General features: G+C 40.3%; 2 protein-coding genes across 2 annotated transcripts; one reads left to right on the plus strand and one right to left on the minus strand.

The window, feature by feature from the left end:
- Positions 1-7,669: 7,669 nt before the first annotated feature.
- LOC144716830 (outer envelope protein) lies at positions 7,670-8,695 on the plus strand. The gene is made up of 3 exons (XM_078592081.1): positions 7,670-7,951; positions 8,030-8,210; positions 8,280-8,695. Exons 1-3 carry the CDS (start codon positions 7,725-7,727, stop codon positions 8,505-8,507), a joined length of 636 nt encoding a protein of 211 aa, XP_078448207.1. The 5' UTR covers positions 7,670-7,724; the 3' UTR covers positions 8,508-8,695.
- A 4,015-nt stretch (positions 8,696-12,710) lies between these two features.
- LOC144716831 (coiled-coil protein) lies at positions 12,711-14,085 on the minus strand. The gene is made up of 3 exons (XM_078592082.1): positions 13,488-14,085; positions 12,918-13,040; positions 12,711-12,844 (listed from the first exon to the last, which is right to left on the minus strand). Exons 1-3 carry the CDS (start codon positions 14,046-14,048, stop codon positions 12,830-12,832), a joined length of 699 nt encoding a protein of 232 aa, XP_078448208.1. The 5' UTR covers positions 14,049-14,085; the 3' UTR covers positions 12,711-12,829.
- Between the last annotated feature and the right edge of the window lie 1,474 nt (positions 14,086-15,559).

The raw sequence follows: 15,559 nt of genomic DNA on the forward strand, positions 1-15,559 counted from the left end.
TTTTTTATAACTTTCTATATCTATAAACCAAAAGTTCCTTCCTCTAAAAACTAAAAAATAGCTATAGTTTCTTCACTCAAAATCATTAGAAAATTTGTCCATTTACCTTTCCAAAATCTCATTTGATATCATACATATTCCGATCCCATTCCAATTTTAATCTATTTTAGGGGGTCCTTCCCATTCCATTATCCAGACTTGGCCGAAATTTGGACAAGTCTTGGTCTCCCTGGGGGATCCCTTTGACCTGGAGCTCAGTTCTACGTGTCCGCCTGAAAAGTAAATATATATTCATCTGTCATATTTATTATTTATAGGTATTTTAGCATTAAAGAAAAATTCTATAAAATTATTTGAAATCAGTATATATCATGTTTAGTCACTTTTTCCTTTGATGAATTTAATTCTATAAAAATTATAAAGTCCAGAAAAAATTATACTTTTAAAAATTCAATGAATTTATGATAAATCATATTTGACTATTTTGACTCATTTTCTTATCTTTATGCTTGAAAATTAATTCTATATGAAGATTAAGCTTTAAGAGTATTTTTAGCACAATACTTTGATGTGTGTTTTGATGAATGTTCAAATTGATGCATGCCTCAATATGGGTTAATATCAAAGCACAATAGGACCTCAGTCAAGTAGTTGACTGATTGTATGTGAAGATAAAATAAGAGCCTTAGATATATTAAAAGATTACTTAGTTTGACCATACACTAAACAAGTCAACTCGTGCATTTAGGACCTGTAATTTTATGACATGAAGATAAACATAGTTTTTACCACTGTTCAGGTATCTGTGTGAATTTGTCTTCATTTTATTTGTTGAATAACTTGTTCAAAATCTTAATTACTACCGTTGAGTATTTAAAGCTGAATTTATTGATGATTTAATAAAAATAAATTACATCAGGATACTACTATCCAATGGTGATATCTTTATTGAAATGTTTTGGTATTGCTTTAAATTATAATATTTTTTTAAATCTCAAGTCCTGGGCATAACGGATAGTTTTTGCTCTTAACTCTTGAAAGGTATTTTGAATTGATGACAAATTATAAATATAGAAAATTAAAATTAAAAAGATTGATATTTTATATTAATTAATCATAATTAATAAATATGATGCCTTAGACTTTTGGCAGATAACTATTATGCCCTTGGGAATTCCAAGTCCATATGTGCAGTTTTGAGCCCTAATTTGAAATTTCATTCCCCTTGCCCTTTGAAAATCGCAGTCTAAAAGCTAGAGAGATCTCAAGTCCTGGAGCAACTTTCAAGCCCTTTTTTGAGAATTCTTCAAAGAGATAATTTGTTTCTAACATCAATCCAAGTCCATAGAACTTGGAATCGTGGTTGTAGGGTATTTCAAGCTTCAAAGAAAAGAAGGCTGGGATCCGAACTTCACACATCCTCGAACGAGTGATAAGTTTATAATTTTATCATATAATTTTATAATGATTTTGAAATTTTTTAAACATATGAATTTTTTCTAACATCCATACAAAACCAAATAAATTTGAATCGCATCATTTGGTTGAGTTTGGAAAGCGTTACAGGGGTTTTAAGTTGGACACGCAGGAATCGAGCATTAAAAAAAGGACGTTGAAAGATTGATCACTGGAGATTTTTCTGATTTTTTAAAATATTTTGTATGAGATAACAGTTTTGCAAAATTGTGTTACAAAACTTTTACAGGTAAAGTCATTGTATTTGGTGCAGGATTGAAAAAGCTATTGGAATTTTAAGCATCAAAGGTCAAACGCAAATTGAGAATTTTATCCAAAGAAAAACGTGGGGGAGAAAAGGACTGAAGAAAGAACGACCAAAGACCAAAAACAAGGAGGTATTACTGAAGGGAAGTCATAGTTATATTTATGAATCTTTATCTCTGAATTAATAAAATCTTTACATAAAAGTTTCCTTGCTGAAATACTTAAAATCAATCATTGTGTTGAATACTGTTTTGAGTAGCCATCAATACTATGTGTTGTTGAGCAGAATAAATTATTCAGAAATATACTGTTCTTTGTAGATCTTTCTGATCACTCAGGTTAAGGCTTTGGGGGCCATAAGAAGAAGGCTTTGGGGGCTAAGTTGAAGTAGATTAAGCAACATCATTGATGCCGGACGTCGTCAAGACGTCGTCCAGTCGACACCGAGGGTAGCGGCTCAGTATTGAATAAGGGTCTCTATCGGACGACGATGACAAGAGTCGTCCGATAATGCTGAAGGATAGGTATAAATGATGACGTGAATGCGGGAAGTCCTACGTGTAGTACGTGCGTGCGCCGAAGTGCGGTGTTCTCGTTCCAGAGATTGACGGGATCGCTTCTGGTGAGGTCAAACGGACCCCCTGAATCTCGCCCGAGAGGGTAGAGGGCGAGTACGTCGCCGAACGGGAATACCCTGCTAATATGCTCACACGCGTCGGGTGAACCCGACGCGTACCAAGCAGGTAAGACTCTCGTATAGACTGTCATCGTTTTCTCAACCTGTCTCACTCTCACCTATGTCTAACCCGAGCGCGGAAGAGGCGAATCGAAAGTATACTAAAGAAAGTAAGAGACGTAAGAAGCAGAGAGATGGGGGTACCTTCGTCGCGCTGGCGACGGATATCTCGTATCACTGAGTTCCGGAGGGCGGCAGCTGCGGGACACGTACGTCGGTTGGGGTGCGGACGGCGGCGAGGCGACAGTGGGGCAGCCGGTTGGTTGGGGCAGGTGCTGAGTGCAGGGCGAGCACCGACGTCGGCGTACGGGCGAATCGGGCGCGGATGAGGGCGATCGTGGGCATGGAGCGGCGATCGAGCCTAGCACGGGAGCAGCACGGGCGCAGGGCGCTGCGCGCGCACCGGGCGCTGCTCGACCTGACGGCACGGCGCAGCGCAGCAGGCACGAAATGCGGCTGCAGCGGTGCAGGCGCGAAGCGTGGCTGCAGCGGAGCAAAGCACGATGACACGGACGCTCCCGGTTGAGGGCACGCGCGGCTGCGCCGGCGTGCAGGAAGATGGCTGGGCGGCGATGTAGCGCGGGCGATGGCGTCGACACGCGCGGACAGCAGCACTCGCGGCGTGAGAAAGCGGCGGGCTGCGGCGTGAGAAAGTGGCGGGCTGCGGCATGAGAAAGCGGCGAGCGATGGTGTGAGGAATTGGCGAGCAGCGGCGGGCGGAGAACGGTGAGCGTCAGTGTGAGAGCAGCGAGCGGCGGCGTGAGACCGGCGTACGGCGGCGTGAGCATAGCAAGCGGCCGTGTGAAGAATCAGCGAGCAGCGGTGTGAGAGCGACGAGCGACGGCATGTGAATGGCGAGTGGCGGCGTGAGAACGGCGAGCGGCGGCCATTATCCTTCTTTTCTCCTCCCTCCTTCCTTCTTCTTCTTCCCTCTCTTCTTCCTTCTCCTTCTTCTTCTTCTTCCTTCTTCTTCTTCCTTCTTCTTCTTCCTCTCCCAATGTGGGTGACTCTTTGACTTCCAAACGTCAGATTTTCAAAAAAAGGAAATTCAAGAGTGCTTGAGGGGGGCTCCCTCCCCTCCCTTTTATAGGAGAGAGGAAAATGGGCCCCCTTAACTACAAAATGAAAGAGAAATAAAACAAAAGATGGGTTCATTATGCCCACTAAGGGGAGGGGAAGATATCCTCATGCGGGAACTTCCCCTCGCTACATGCGGGTACGAAGAAACTGTAAAACGGGAAATAAAAGCAGTAAAGGCGAGCAGGTACGGGTCGAAGATGGCGCGTCGTCACGCCGAATATCTGATCCTGGGGTTGCGCGTCGTTGCTGCGGCTCGTCGTGTCGACGGGACACATGTCGGTGGCGGCTCGATGACGGTGCGGGCTCCTCGAGTGACAGTCCTGCGGTGTCAGACGGTGCCGCGCCATCAATCATTCCCTGGAAGCCTTTGAGGGTTGAGGATGACAAAGCTTCATCGACTTTTTCCTTTTCTTGGTATCCTTGTTCAGCCCTATTTCCAAGTAATTTTCATGGGGGGCATTCACACAAACTTGGTTAGGGCACATCATCACCTCAAGACGGATACCCCCGAACAGCATTAAGCATTAGCCTAAACTGTCTAAAAAAAATAACTGTGTCGCCCATATCCCCCACCTCATTTCTCATCACCTAATCACCTTATAAAACTCATTTTAAACCCTAATTTCCATTTGTTGTGGAGACAACCCTTGCTCATCACTAACTAATCAAGTTATTTTGTGAGTCAAGGATTATAGTTTTTAGTGATTTACTCAATTACAAATGATAAATATTGCCCTGAATTCGAATTCATCAATAAATTCATTTTTCACTTTTTAAGTATTAAAGTATCCTTTTTAGGCTAAAATCATTAGTTTGAAGAATGAATGAATATGAATATTTTTTCTCTACTGTTTATTTTTACCTGTTTATTTTTACATTTTTATATTACTTTCATAAATTTTGTTTAAATTCAGATATTTCCAGGTGAATAATGCATTAATATGATTCCTGCTTTTTATGAATAGCTTTATTTTTTCAAGAACTATAATTCTAGTTCATAAACATAATGCATACAATAATATCTTATGATTATTGGAGTCGATAAATGAATAATTTCTAGTTCTCAAACAAAATGCATAGAATAATATCTTATGATTATTGAAGTCAATAAATGAATAATTTCTAGTTCGCAAACATAGTGCATGGAATAATATTTTATGTGCACGATGTTTGTGAATGATTTTATAGAATGATATGGGGCTAAGATGACTAATGAACTAAGAAGAAAAGTTATTTGGGTGAATAGAGGGCTGGTTAATGGAAATGATCTAGCAGGGATATGAAAAAAAATGTTAACTAACTCAAATAATAGACTGATCCCACCTAGAATGATAAGTCTTCCCAACAAACAATGGTAGGGAAAGTAATTTCAGGAAACATATTTTGAAATGATAGAGTAAAATTTTTAAGGAAAAATCACGTTATGTAAAAATTTTATCCCTATGTATGTCTCATGGGTAGATTTTATTACTCTCATATGTTAAAGTACAAACGCATTATAATGAAGATGTAAATTTGAAATATGTGTTTTGTGATTGAATACTATTGATGATTTTATGAATAAAAAATATAAGTTTCACTTAAAAAATATTTATTGTCGAATTATAAAGGCATAAGGTATACCATTCTTGATGCTTAAATGTCATAATATAATTAAAAGAATATTTAGCCATTATATTAAAATAGATTCTATAATATCAGTTATTTTGGCTAGAAATCGTATTCCATTTTCCCATGGACCTACATTTCATTTAAGAAATATTTTTTACCGTAAATTTCGTGAAATATGTCACATGTCATCTTCTGCTATATTTCTTGCAATTTTTCTTGAGTATAGATCTAAGATCACGTTATACCGCATATTTGGATTATTGTGTTTATAAAAATAAGTAAAGTGATTAAAATCTGAAAATTTCTTATGGTTAAAATAACTTAAATGAATGAAATAAAAAACTCTGGAACAGAGTGAGTATTTGTTGAAGAGAATAGAATTGGTTTGTGGAGGTATCAAGAATATACTTTTTTATATTTTATTACTAAATTTTATTTTCAACATATTTATATCATCCAAAATTGCTACCTGTTTTTATCCCGAAAAAGAAAAATTAAGGACCTAAACTAGTTCACCTTCAATCACTATAGAAATGAGTGATTGATCTATATATAAATAAGGACATGAAGAGAATGAACTTAAAATAGTACCATGATCCATTAGCGAATAAAACTACATATGAAACCACATGTCCTTTTAGGGAGTACCAAAATTTTGTATGGAACCCCTATTTTGCCCTATTTTAACATATTCTAATGAAAGGCCATATAATGAATAAAAAATATTTGAAAAAATTAATGATTTTTTCTGGCTTGGTGAACTATTAAATGTTTTGATTATAATTTTATGGAAAGATGTTTATTAATTATCCTTGCATGATATAAGTAGAGAAACACTTAATGCTAGATTGTCAATATTTTATCCATTTAATGAGATTGATAAATATGCTTAAAATGGGTTTAATATGTTTTTATGACCAGCATATTACATATCGCTAAGTTTTACGTGATTCATTTAGGAAATCTAGGGGAAAAGTTGAAGGATTTGTCTAGGAGATGTCCTTATTACGGAGGTTTGGACTTAGAGTTAACAGAAAAGTGTTATCAAGGAAGAAGAAATCAGGATTGAAATATGATTGAATTAAAATTATAACAACAACATTAAAAAAAGAATGCGTATGTATCTGTGGAATGAAAATATAACCTTTCAGATTATTATCGTCAATAAGTAGGATAAGGCAGAAAAGAGTAACATATGCCCTAAATAGGATAAGTGATTGACGTTTAGACTTTTAAACTAATAATCAGAACAAAATGAAAAAAGCTCATGTAGAAATTTTCAAACTGCTCTGGTTAGCTCATTATCATTTTGTCATCCCATTTGTGCCACTCTTATAGCGATGAGCAAATATAATATGATATTGTTATGAGGAAAGTGGAAATCAATTGACATAGAAAATGAATCCTGCAATTCTTGGAATGCCAGAGATAAATTCGGTGCCCAGACGAAAAAGATAAATTATCTTTCTCAGAAGACAACACTGTTGAATTTCTAACTAAATTAGAAAATATAAATCCTAAAAGCTCATCATTGACTTCCAGGAATTTCCTCACAATGATGATAAAAATTCAAAGAGAAAGTACGTTGATTGAAATCAAATATATATTTATGACAAGGCAAACTCTTGATGCTCAAATTAAAGCATTATCTTCCAAATACATGTACATATAAATATACGATTTCCTCATACCCATTTACATGAATCATGAAACATCATCCAAGACGGGGACGAAGGATGCGATGGGACAAAGGTCGTCCCATCCCTAATATTTAGAAGTTGTCTGAATCCTCCCATCCAGCTCCCTATTCTCGTCCACATCCCATCCATGACATTCTCGTCCCGTCCCACATACGGGATGAAGCAATGCATCAGGCCACTCGGAATTTGACACGTAGCACAGCACGTGTCGAATTCCAGCTGGAGCTCTCAGAAGGATACATGACTCTCACAAGATGCAGAAACCATCCTATCTATAGTTCTGGATCGTCCGGGACGTGGAGGATGGACAGGACAGGATGATTTTTTAGTCCTGTCCGGACGAAAACTGTTTCGTCCGGATGTCTCGGGACGAATATCCTTCCCGGTTTTCGTCCAACCTCGTGGACGGGATGATTTTTTCGTCCTAGGATGAAAAAACCATCCCCTCCGCGTCCCCGCACTACATAGTTCAGGATCACACGGGACATGGACGATGGACGGGGCAGGACGAAGATCGTCCCATCCGATGTCTGAAATCAGTGCAGGGACGCGGACGGGATGGTTTTTTCATCCAAGTGGACGAAACTGGCCCAACCGGAGGTTTCAGGATGAATTTCCATCTCAATTGTCGTCCAACTTTGAGGACGGGACGATATTTTTGTCCTGGGATGAAAAAACCATCCCCTCCCGCCCTCCGCTTCCCTGCACTATAGTACTATCCTTCGTCCTGTCAATTGTCTGAACTCCTGGACGGGCCGGACGAAATTACCGTCCCGTCCGTAGCCTTGGACGGCTGCCGTTCCCTTGCTTTATCTTCTTGTCTAAGTAGAAGAAAAACCACTCCCAAAAGCTCCAGACTGAGATCATCCTCGACGATGCTCCCTCTCATCAGCTGGGGCCCACCATCGCGGGAGCAGCAGAGAGCCTGCCTCGACGCCAGCGGCGGCGCCTTCAACTACCCCGCCGCCTTCCACGGCGCCACCGCCGCCGCCGACCCCGCCGCCCTCTCCGCCGCCGGCTTCCACGTCAACCGCTCCCGCGTCCTCCTCGGCTCCGGCCCCGACACCTTCCGCCTCGCCAAATCCGCCCTGCTCTCCTGGCGGTCACCCCCCATCACCATCACCATCCTCATCACCATCATCATCATCATCATCATGACCATGATCATCATGATGGGCAGGCATTTCCGGCTGGGATGGGCGTTCGTGGAGCAGGATACGGCGGTGGAGCAGGGGACCGGGTTCTGCGTGTGCGTGAAGGAGGTGCTGCCGTGGCTCGCCATGCCGCTCCGGGTCGCCTACGTGGCGGACCGGGAGGGCCGGTTCGGGTTCGGCAGCGGCACCCTCCGCGGCCACCTCCTGGTCCGTGCCGGCGAACCCGACCGCCTCAAAGTTTGAACCGCGTTTCTGAACCCGGTCGGACCGTTGCAGGCCGGCGAGGAGCGGTTCACGGTGGAGCGCGACGAGGAGGGCCGGGTGTTCTACGAGGTGTTCTCCTTCTCTAAACCGGCCCACCCGCTGGCGGCCATTGCTACGCCCTACGTCCGCCTCCGGCAGAAGTTCTTCGCCGAGGAGTCGGCTCGAGCGCTGGCGGAGCATCTAACCTCTGAATTACGGAACGGTACGTCGGGACGGGACGGGACGGATGACGTCTGGTGACGGACGGGGACATGACCTAGAAGTTTCTCAAGTCTCCCAATCCCATTCGGTCATGCGTCCTAGCATTTTAGAAAAATCTGTCACATTTGTGTCAAGCGTCACTCGTCTGAGAAACTTAAGGCACTTCATTGTCCTGTCTGAGAAATATATGATCTGGAATTAAATAATATTATATAATGTTTTTTAAATATTTTAATATTTTTTAAAATTTCCACTTTCTTCATGCTTTAAAATTTTTGTCACATTTGTCATTGGTGACCTCCGTCTCCTCACATGACACGTCCGAGACCCTCCGTCACCGTCACGTCATCGGTCATGGTATTCTGTTACAGTCACCATCACGGGACAAAAAAAGTCATCCCTCACTGTCACGTTATGGATCCATCACCGTGATGAATGGCATAATGGATGATGTTTGCAGCTCTCTACTCCAAAATAATATCTCATTAATCAAAGTTCTTCTGTGTTTATTCTCATTTCAGTAATCTTCAGAATACTACACACTTCGAAAATTACTAAACTTTCAGTCTGTAATTTTCTAATTCTAAAGTTTAAAATATGTATCTAGTTCATTTCTCAGAAATTTCATGAAAACAGCGTTTATCTGCAACTCCAAAATCTGACTTTACTACATCTCATCCGCAACGCCCAGGTGGACTTTGCGGGAAAGCTCAAATTTTCCAAGAACTTTGATCTTAGTCAGGGAAACGTGTGATGCTTGCAGATCCCCTCTGACCCGGGCAGCCCTGATACCGCACTTGCACCTGATTTTTTTCTCCCATTGTTGCCACTGAAATTTAAGCATTATCTGGAAATTAAAAAGAAATATCCAAAAGTAGTTTGAATCGATTCTTGTTATTTTGCTTTGAAACTATTTCATGAAAACTTTTGAAAAATAAATTTATTTCTCCACTATATAAATAAGCTTAGCTGTTTCTAACATAACAAAATTAGAAAATTTTTTAATATTTTCAATATTTTCATACCATTTTTATTGAATATAAATTATTCTAGAAAATTTTTAAAATATCCACGAATCCATAAAATCCTAAAAACCTATTTTTGACTTTTAGAATCATTTCTTTCATTTGGAACATTATAAAAATTCTAAATTTAAATATCTGCTTCCCTGGATCAACCCCTTGTTTACCATTTTTGGTATTAATAGAGTGTTTAAATGGACAATTATTGTTATTATCATATATATTCTTGCATAGAAATTCACACAGAAACATAATACTCTTAAATTTGGGATTTATCACTCATCAGAGTGCTTTTGGATGGTCAATTCATGTACATCTTACTAAAAATTATTCATAAGGTCTTAATCCATCCTTTTGGTGAAAATTAATATTATTTTGGCATTCTCTAATTAAAACAGAGAACTAGACTTTAACTATTTTCCTTATTTATTTTTATATAAAACACACGGAAGAGGTACACTTTTCGTTCATGGAAGTTGCGCTTAAATCTTATCATTGAGGATCATATTATATATTATTCTCAAATTATCTATAATATTAAATACTGATGGACAGCATGGGCCAATTTCATAGATATCAGACTATTCCCGTGAGCACCATCCTATCTAATGCTCGATCTAGTTTATTAACAAAAAGCTGAGATATTGAGATCATGCTCTCTATGCAGGGCCTTTTATGATTTAGTAGTAAGTTATTTTCTGAGGTAGATAGAATTTTCATCATTTTAAACGTTCTTGCCCACTCTCACATGCATTAACATCATAGCTTGATGCTAAGTTAACCCAGTGACGGCACAATTTCATGACCAAGAAATCCCAACAGATTTATCAATACGAGTAAGTCACTCCGTTTTCAAGCAGTTGAAAATATCACCACTAAAAGTGTCAAAAAACTTCAGAGAAACAGTTTAGTATTCTTTTGTTCTTGAAATAGTCCCCTGGAAGACTAGTGTAGATGAAGCTTGTGAAAGAAAAAGCCACATACTATGGATCCATCACTTAATCTCGTATGACTTCATCTGGTATGTCAATTGGTCTCTGAATTTATCTCTGGCATTCCAAGAATTGCAGGCTTTATTTGCTATGTCAATTGATATTAACTTTTCTCATAACAATGTCATATAAGGTTTGCTCATCACTATAGGAGGTGGTAAAAATGGAATGACAAAATGATAATTAGATTGGAAATTTCTACATGAGTTTTTTTTTCATTTTTTTTCTGTTTAATAGTTATGAAGCCGAAACATCAATCATTCATCACATTTAGGGCATATATTATTCTTTTTCTACCTTATCCTACTTAATGACGATAATAATCCGAAAGGTTTATATTTTCATTCCTCAGATTCATACTTATACTTTTTAAATATTGTTGATATAATTTTGGTTTAGTCATGTTTCAATCCTGCTTTTTTCTTCCCAGAAAAAAATGCTGGTAACCCTAATAAGTCCGTAACTCATGATAAGGGCACTTTCTAGACAAATCGATGTGGGACACGACAATGGAATACGTGAAATTGATAAATTAACACAATTATATTATTAATCATGTGTTCTTGAGGGTGATCTGAATTTGGTTATATCCTTTAGGAGGGGACTCAGTCAATGGAGCAGGGGTTTTACAAAGACACTTTGGTAATACTTATGAAATTCCCAACTTAATGGAAATAGGAGATTTGAAATGATCGACCAAAGTTTAGCACACGGAAATTCTAAAGTAAACAATCACTCAGAGCAAATTAACCATTATCATAAACCACAATTATCTCAAAGTTAAGGTGTCACAAGGTACCTCAGAGACGAGAGTCAATAGCTTGAATGTTCCGATGTTGAATGGCCTTGATTGATGTTGTTGATCTGAAGCTCCATGCGCGGATGTGAATAACGATATGAGAAGGTGTGGGAAGCGGATAAAAGGGAGTGCGAAATTTGATTGGCACAAGAAGATGTTGATGTGTAATGTGATAGGAGTGGAGATGAAGTGTGGAAAATGATTTACACAGTGGATGGGATAAGGCGTGAGAATTGATGAAGTTAAGAAGAAGGAAGACAATGAGAACTAGATGGAGATTATGGGTTGAGATGAAGGGGGTGTTCAATGATGGGGATGATGGGGATAAGATGATAGGAAAATGATGGAGATGATAAAGTATGGAGAAAGGGAAAGGAGGAACCCAAGAAGAGTTGACAATGTTGAAGAAGAGAAGCTGCCGTAGACATTCCATTGACGTTCCGTTGTCGTTATCACCAGAAAATCACAAAGGAGTCATTCTTTTCTTACAAATAACTTCACATTAATTCTCAACAAAAGTGTCCATACAAGCAGGCTCATAGCCCTTTAAAGGAAAAGAAACATGCAATTACAAATAAAATAAACCGTCGAGAGTTTTAAGAGAAAGTAGTAGAGAGATTGATGGTTCACGTAGAGGAAGTTACGGTGAAAGGTGAGGGAGAGTGGTTGAAGAAAAGTCAATTTGGAAGTCATAGAAATGAGAGACAGAAAGAAAATTGGAAAGGGAAGAGAATGGTGGAATAGTCAACAATAGTGGCAGTTAAAAGGGTGAGAGAATTTCCCATCACAAATCCTTCTACGTTTCCCCTAAATTTCCTAGATGAATCACGTCCAACTTAGCTAATATGCAATATGTTTGTCTTCATAAAGTCATTTTAAACATAGTTATCAATCTCATTAAATGGATAAACTATTCACAATCTAGTATTAAGTGTTTCTCTAGTTATATCATTCAAGAACAATTAAGCAACCTATTTCTATAAAATAACTTTTGGTACATTTAATAGTTGATAAAGCCAGAAATTTTCGTTAATTTCTTTATTATTTTTGGTTCTTAATATGTTATGGCCTTAATTTACAAAAAGGAAAAATAGAGCAAACCTGAGGTTCCATACAAACATTTAGTACTCCATAAAGGATCTGTCTGTTCTGTATCTATTTTTATTTGCCAATGGACCATAGTATTTTAAGTCCATTCTTTTTATGTCTTGATTTATGGGTAGATCAATCACTCGTTTCTAACGAGTGATTGAAGGTAAACTAGTTTTGGTCATTGATATTTCTTTAGCTGGATAAAAACAAGTCAAAATTTTGGATGATATAAATATGTTAAAAACAAATTTTAGTACTAAATGAAATGGCAAAATATAAAACTATCTTCTTGATACCTCCAGAAACCAATTTCACTCTCTTCAACAAATCCTCACTGTGATAGTTTGTTCCTGATTTCACATATCCTCATGAAAATTTTCATGCCAATTTAAGTTCATCGTAGTGTTCATTCAAAAAAAACTAATTTCAGTAGAGAAAAACGCGGAAATTTTTTCATCACTCCGCGGCCACCTGCGACAAATAAAGCCAATAAATTGCTCAATTTCAGTTAAACTAGGGAATTATAGGAGAAAGATGATCATACCTGGCTGTTGAGGGGGTTGTCGGGAGACCTCTGCCAGAGTTTCCATATCATGTCTCTGTACTGCGTCAGGGTAAGCCCCGGTTTCTCCTCCTTCAGCTTGGGAAGCTCCGCCTCTTCAAATGCCTAAGATTATAGTTTTCATGAAATCAAGTTAATTTCTTTATAAAGAAATTTTGTTTACTTTGTTAAGAACAACAGATGAAATCAAGTTGGAATGATTTCTGTATATTAATATAACTCCAATGTCAGGGCCCTCACAGAAGGCCAAAAATCATTGTATGGAAGAGACTTACACATTAGAGTAAAGACTAGGAAAAAAAATATTTTTTAGACCGCAAATTTTTTGGAAGCGTCAAATATTGTTTCTTTTGCCCAAAAGACGCAGGAAGTTTCCACTCTACTTCATTGTACTTGCTCCCCAATCTCACTGATCTTAGCAACCATAATTTTTTGACGAAAGCACAAAATAATACTGAAATTAAGCTCGTAATCAAAGCTCAGTTTATAAAAAACGAAATTAATCAATGAACTGAATCAGGAAAACGCCACAACTGAGGCAATTAAATTCACCTTAAAAGAAGCCTTGAGCCTCCTCTCAGGATGTCGATCGGCCAGAACGGGAGACTCCGCGACAGACATCTTCACGATCGCCTCCTCGACGCTGCGGGCCTCGATCAAAGACTCGTCTCTGTTCGTGTTGCTCACCAGAATCATCTTCTCGTACTCTTCCTCGGCGGTCATCCGACTCTGCCGCTTCCTAGCCAGCTCAGCCTCGCGCTGAAGCCTCAACTGTTCTTCCTCCCGCTGCCGTTGAAGATCAGCCTCGGTCACTTTGGGAACGGGGATGGACACGCGGCCGGCCTTCTTGTCGGGCTTCCGCATAGCCTTGTCGAGCTCGATCTGCTCCATCTCGGCGATCCGGCGGTTCTCCGCCTTGCGCGCGGCGGCCTCCGCGCGCTTGTCCGCCTCGTCTTCGCGCTTCTTCGCGGATCTGGACTTGGCGCCCTCCGCCTCTTTCCAGTATTGTTCTTCCTTCTCGCGCGCCGCTCGCTCCTTCCTCTCGACCTCCGCCTCGCTCCGCCGGGCTCTCGCCTCCTCCGCCTTGCTGTTGATCCCCATCTTCTTCGGCATCTTTCCTTTCTCCGAGAAATCCCCCCCTTTCTTCTGATCAGAGAATACGCTTTATACACTGTTCTCCGGCCGTGGAGTACACGTGGGGCGCCGCACGTGTGAGCGATGAGATGATGTGTTCATTATCTAGTAAGGTTGGTTCTATAGTTATAATTCCGGATTGTCAGGGACGTGGACGATGGACGGGACGAGATGAATATCGTCCTGTCTGACGTCTGGAGTCAGTGCAGGGATGCTGACTAGACGGTTTTTTCGTCTGAGTGGACACAAACTATCCCGTTCGGATGTCTCAGGACGAATTTCCGTCCCGATTTTCGTCCAACCTCCTGGACGGGAGGATTTTTTCATCCTGGGACAAAAAAACCGTCTCGTTCGCGTTCCTGCACTATAACTATAGTGCACTGAGGGCAGACGGGAAGGCTGATGAGAATATTTCTGCATCCTGTTGGAGTCAAATTTTGAGTGCCTTAATGCTGATGCACGACCAAGGTACTCACTACTTCGTGCCGGACGGAACAAGAATGTCTTAGACTGGACAGTTTCTGATAGGGTAGGACGATAATATTTGGGATGGGACGAACTCTGGACAGGAGGATTCGGACAAACCTCTAAGAATTAGGGAGTAGGATGAGACGATCTTCATCCTGTCATGTCCTTCGTTCCAGTCTTGGACGATCCTGCATTGTAGTTTGTATCCTTCCCAGATTCTGCAGTTTCATTGGCATGGAGTAAACCCTCCAGTACCTAATGACGGAACAGATAGGATGACGGGATTGAACAGATGACTGCCTCTTGGCTCCTGCTTGACTCCCACGAGATGAAAAAACTGTCCGTCTGCCATCCATGGCCCCCAAATGGCACGGTTGTTTTTGCCCTGCAGCAAAATATTGTCCCATCCAGAGACTGGCAGCCAATTCTACGTCCCGTCATTTGGCTGTACTCCTGGACGGGAGTTTTTTTAATTCTAGACAAAATAACCATCCCATCTGCGTCCATGCATTATGATGACATTACTGCCATTTGTCCATGAACTTTCTCATCTTGTTGAATGCACCTAGTTTGCACACGAATGAATTTAATGGATGACTAGTGGCAGAATTGATTGGACTAATGACTAGAGACACTTATAGTGCACAATCGTCCGTGAGGGGGACATAGGTCTGGACGAAAGTCGTCTCATTCCACATCCTAATTTTTAGAGGTTTGTCCAAAGCATCTCCTCCATGGTCCCGTCTCCTCCCAAATATTTTCATCCACTTCCTGCCCCATCCGAGACCTTCTTATCTCTTCATCTATCTGGGATGGAAAAAAAGGTCATGCCGTTTTGGCTTTTTGTCTCAGCTCTTGCTCGGTTTTCCCTCTTTGGCTCTCAGATCTTGCTCGGCTCCCTATTGTCTCCTACTCAGCTTTCCCTCTTGGCTCCTGCTCAACTCCCACAAGATGAAGAAACTGTTTTGTCTGCTGTCCAGGGCCCTCGGATGGGATGGTTGTTTCGCGTCCCATGGCAAAAT

Source organism: Wolffia australiana, chromosome 2 (assembly GCF_029677425.1).
Source record: "Wolffia australiana isolate 7733 chromosome 2, ASM2967742v1".
In the NCBI taxonomy this organism is placed as follows: Eukaryota; Viridiplantae; Streptophyta; class Magnoliopsida; order Alismatales; family Araceae; genus Wolffia; species Wolffia australiana.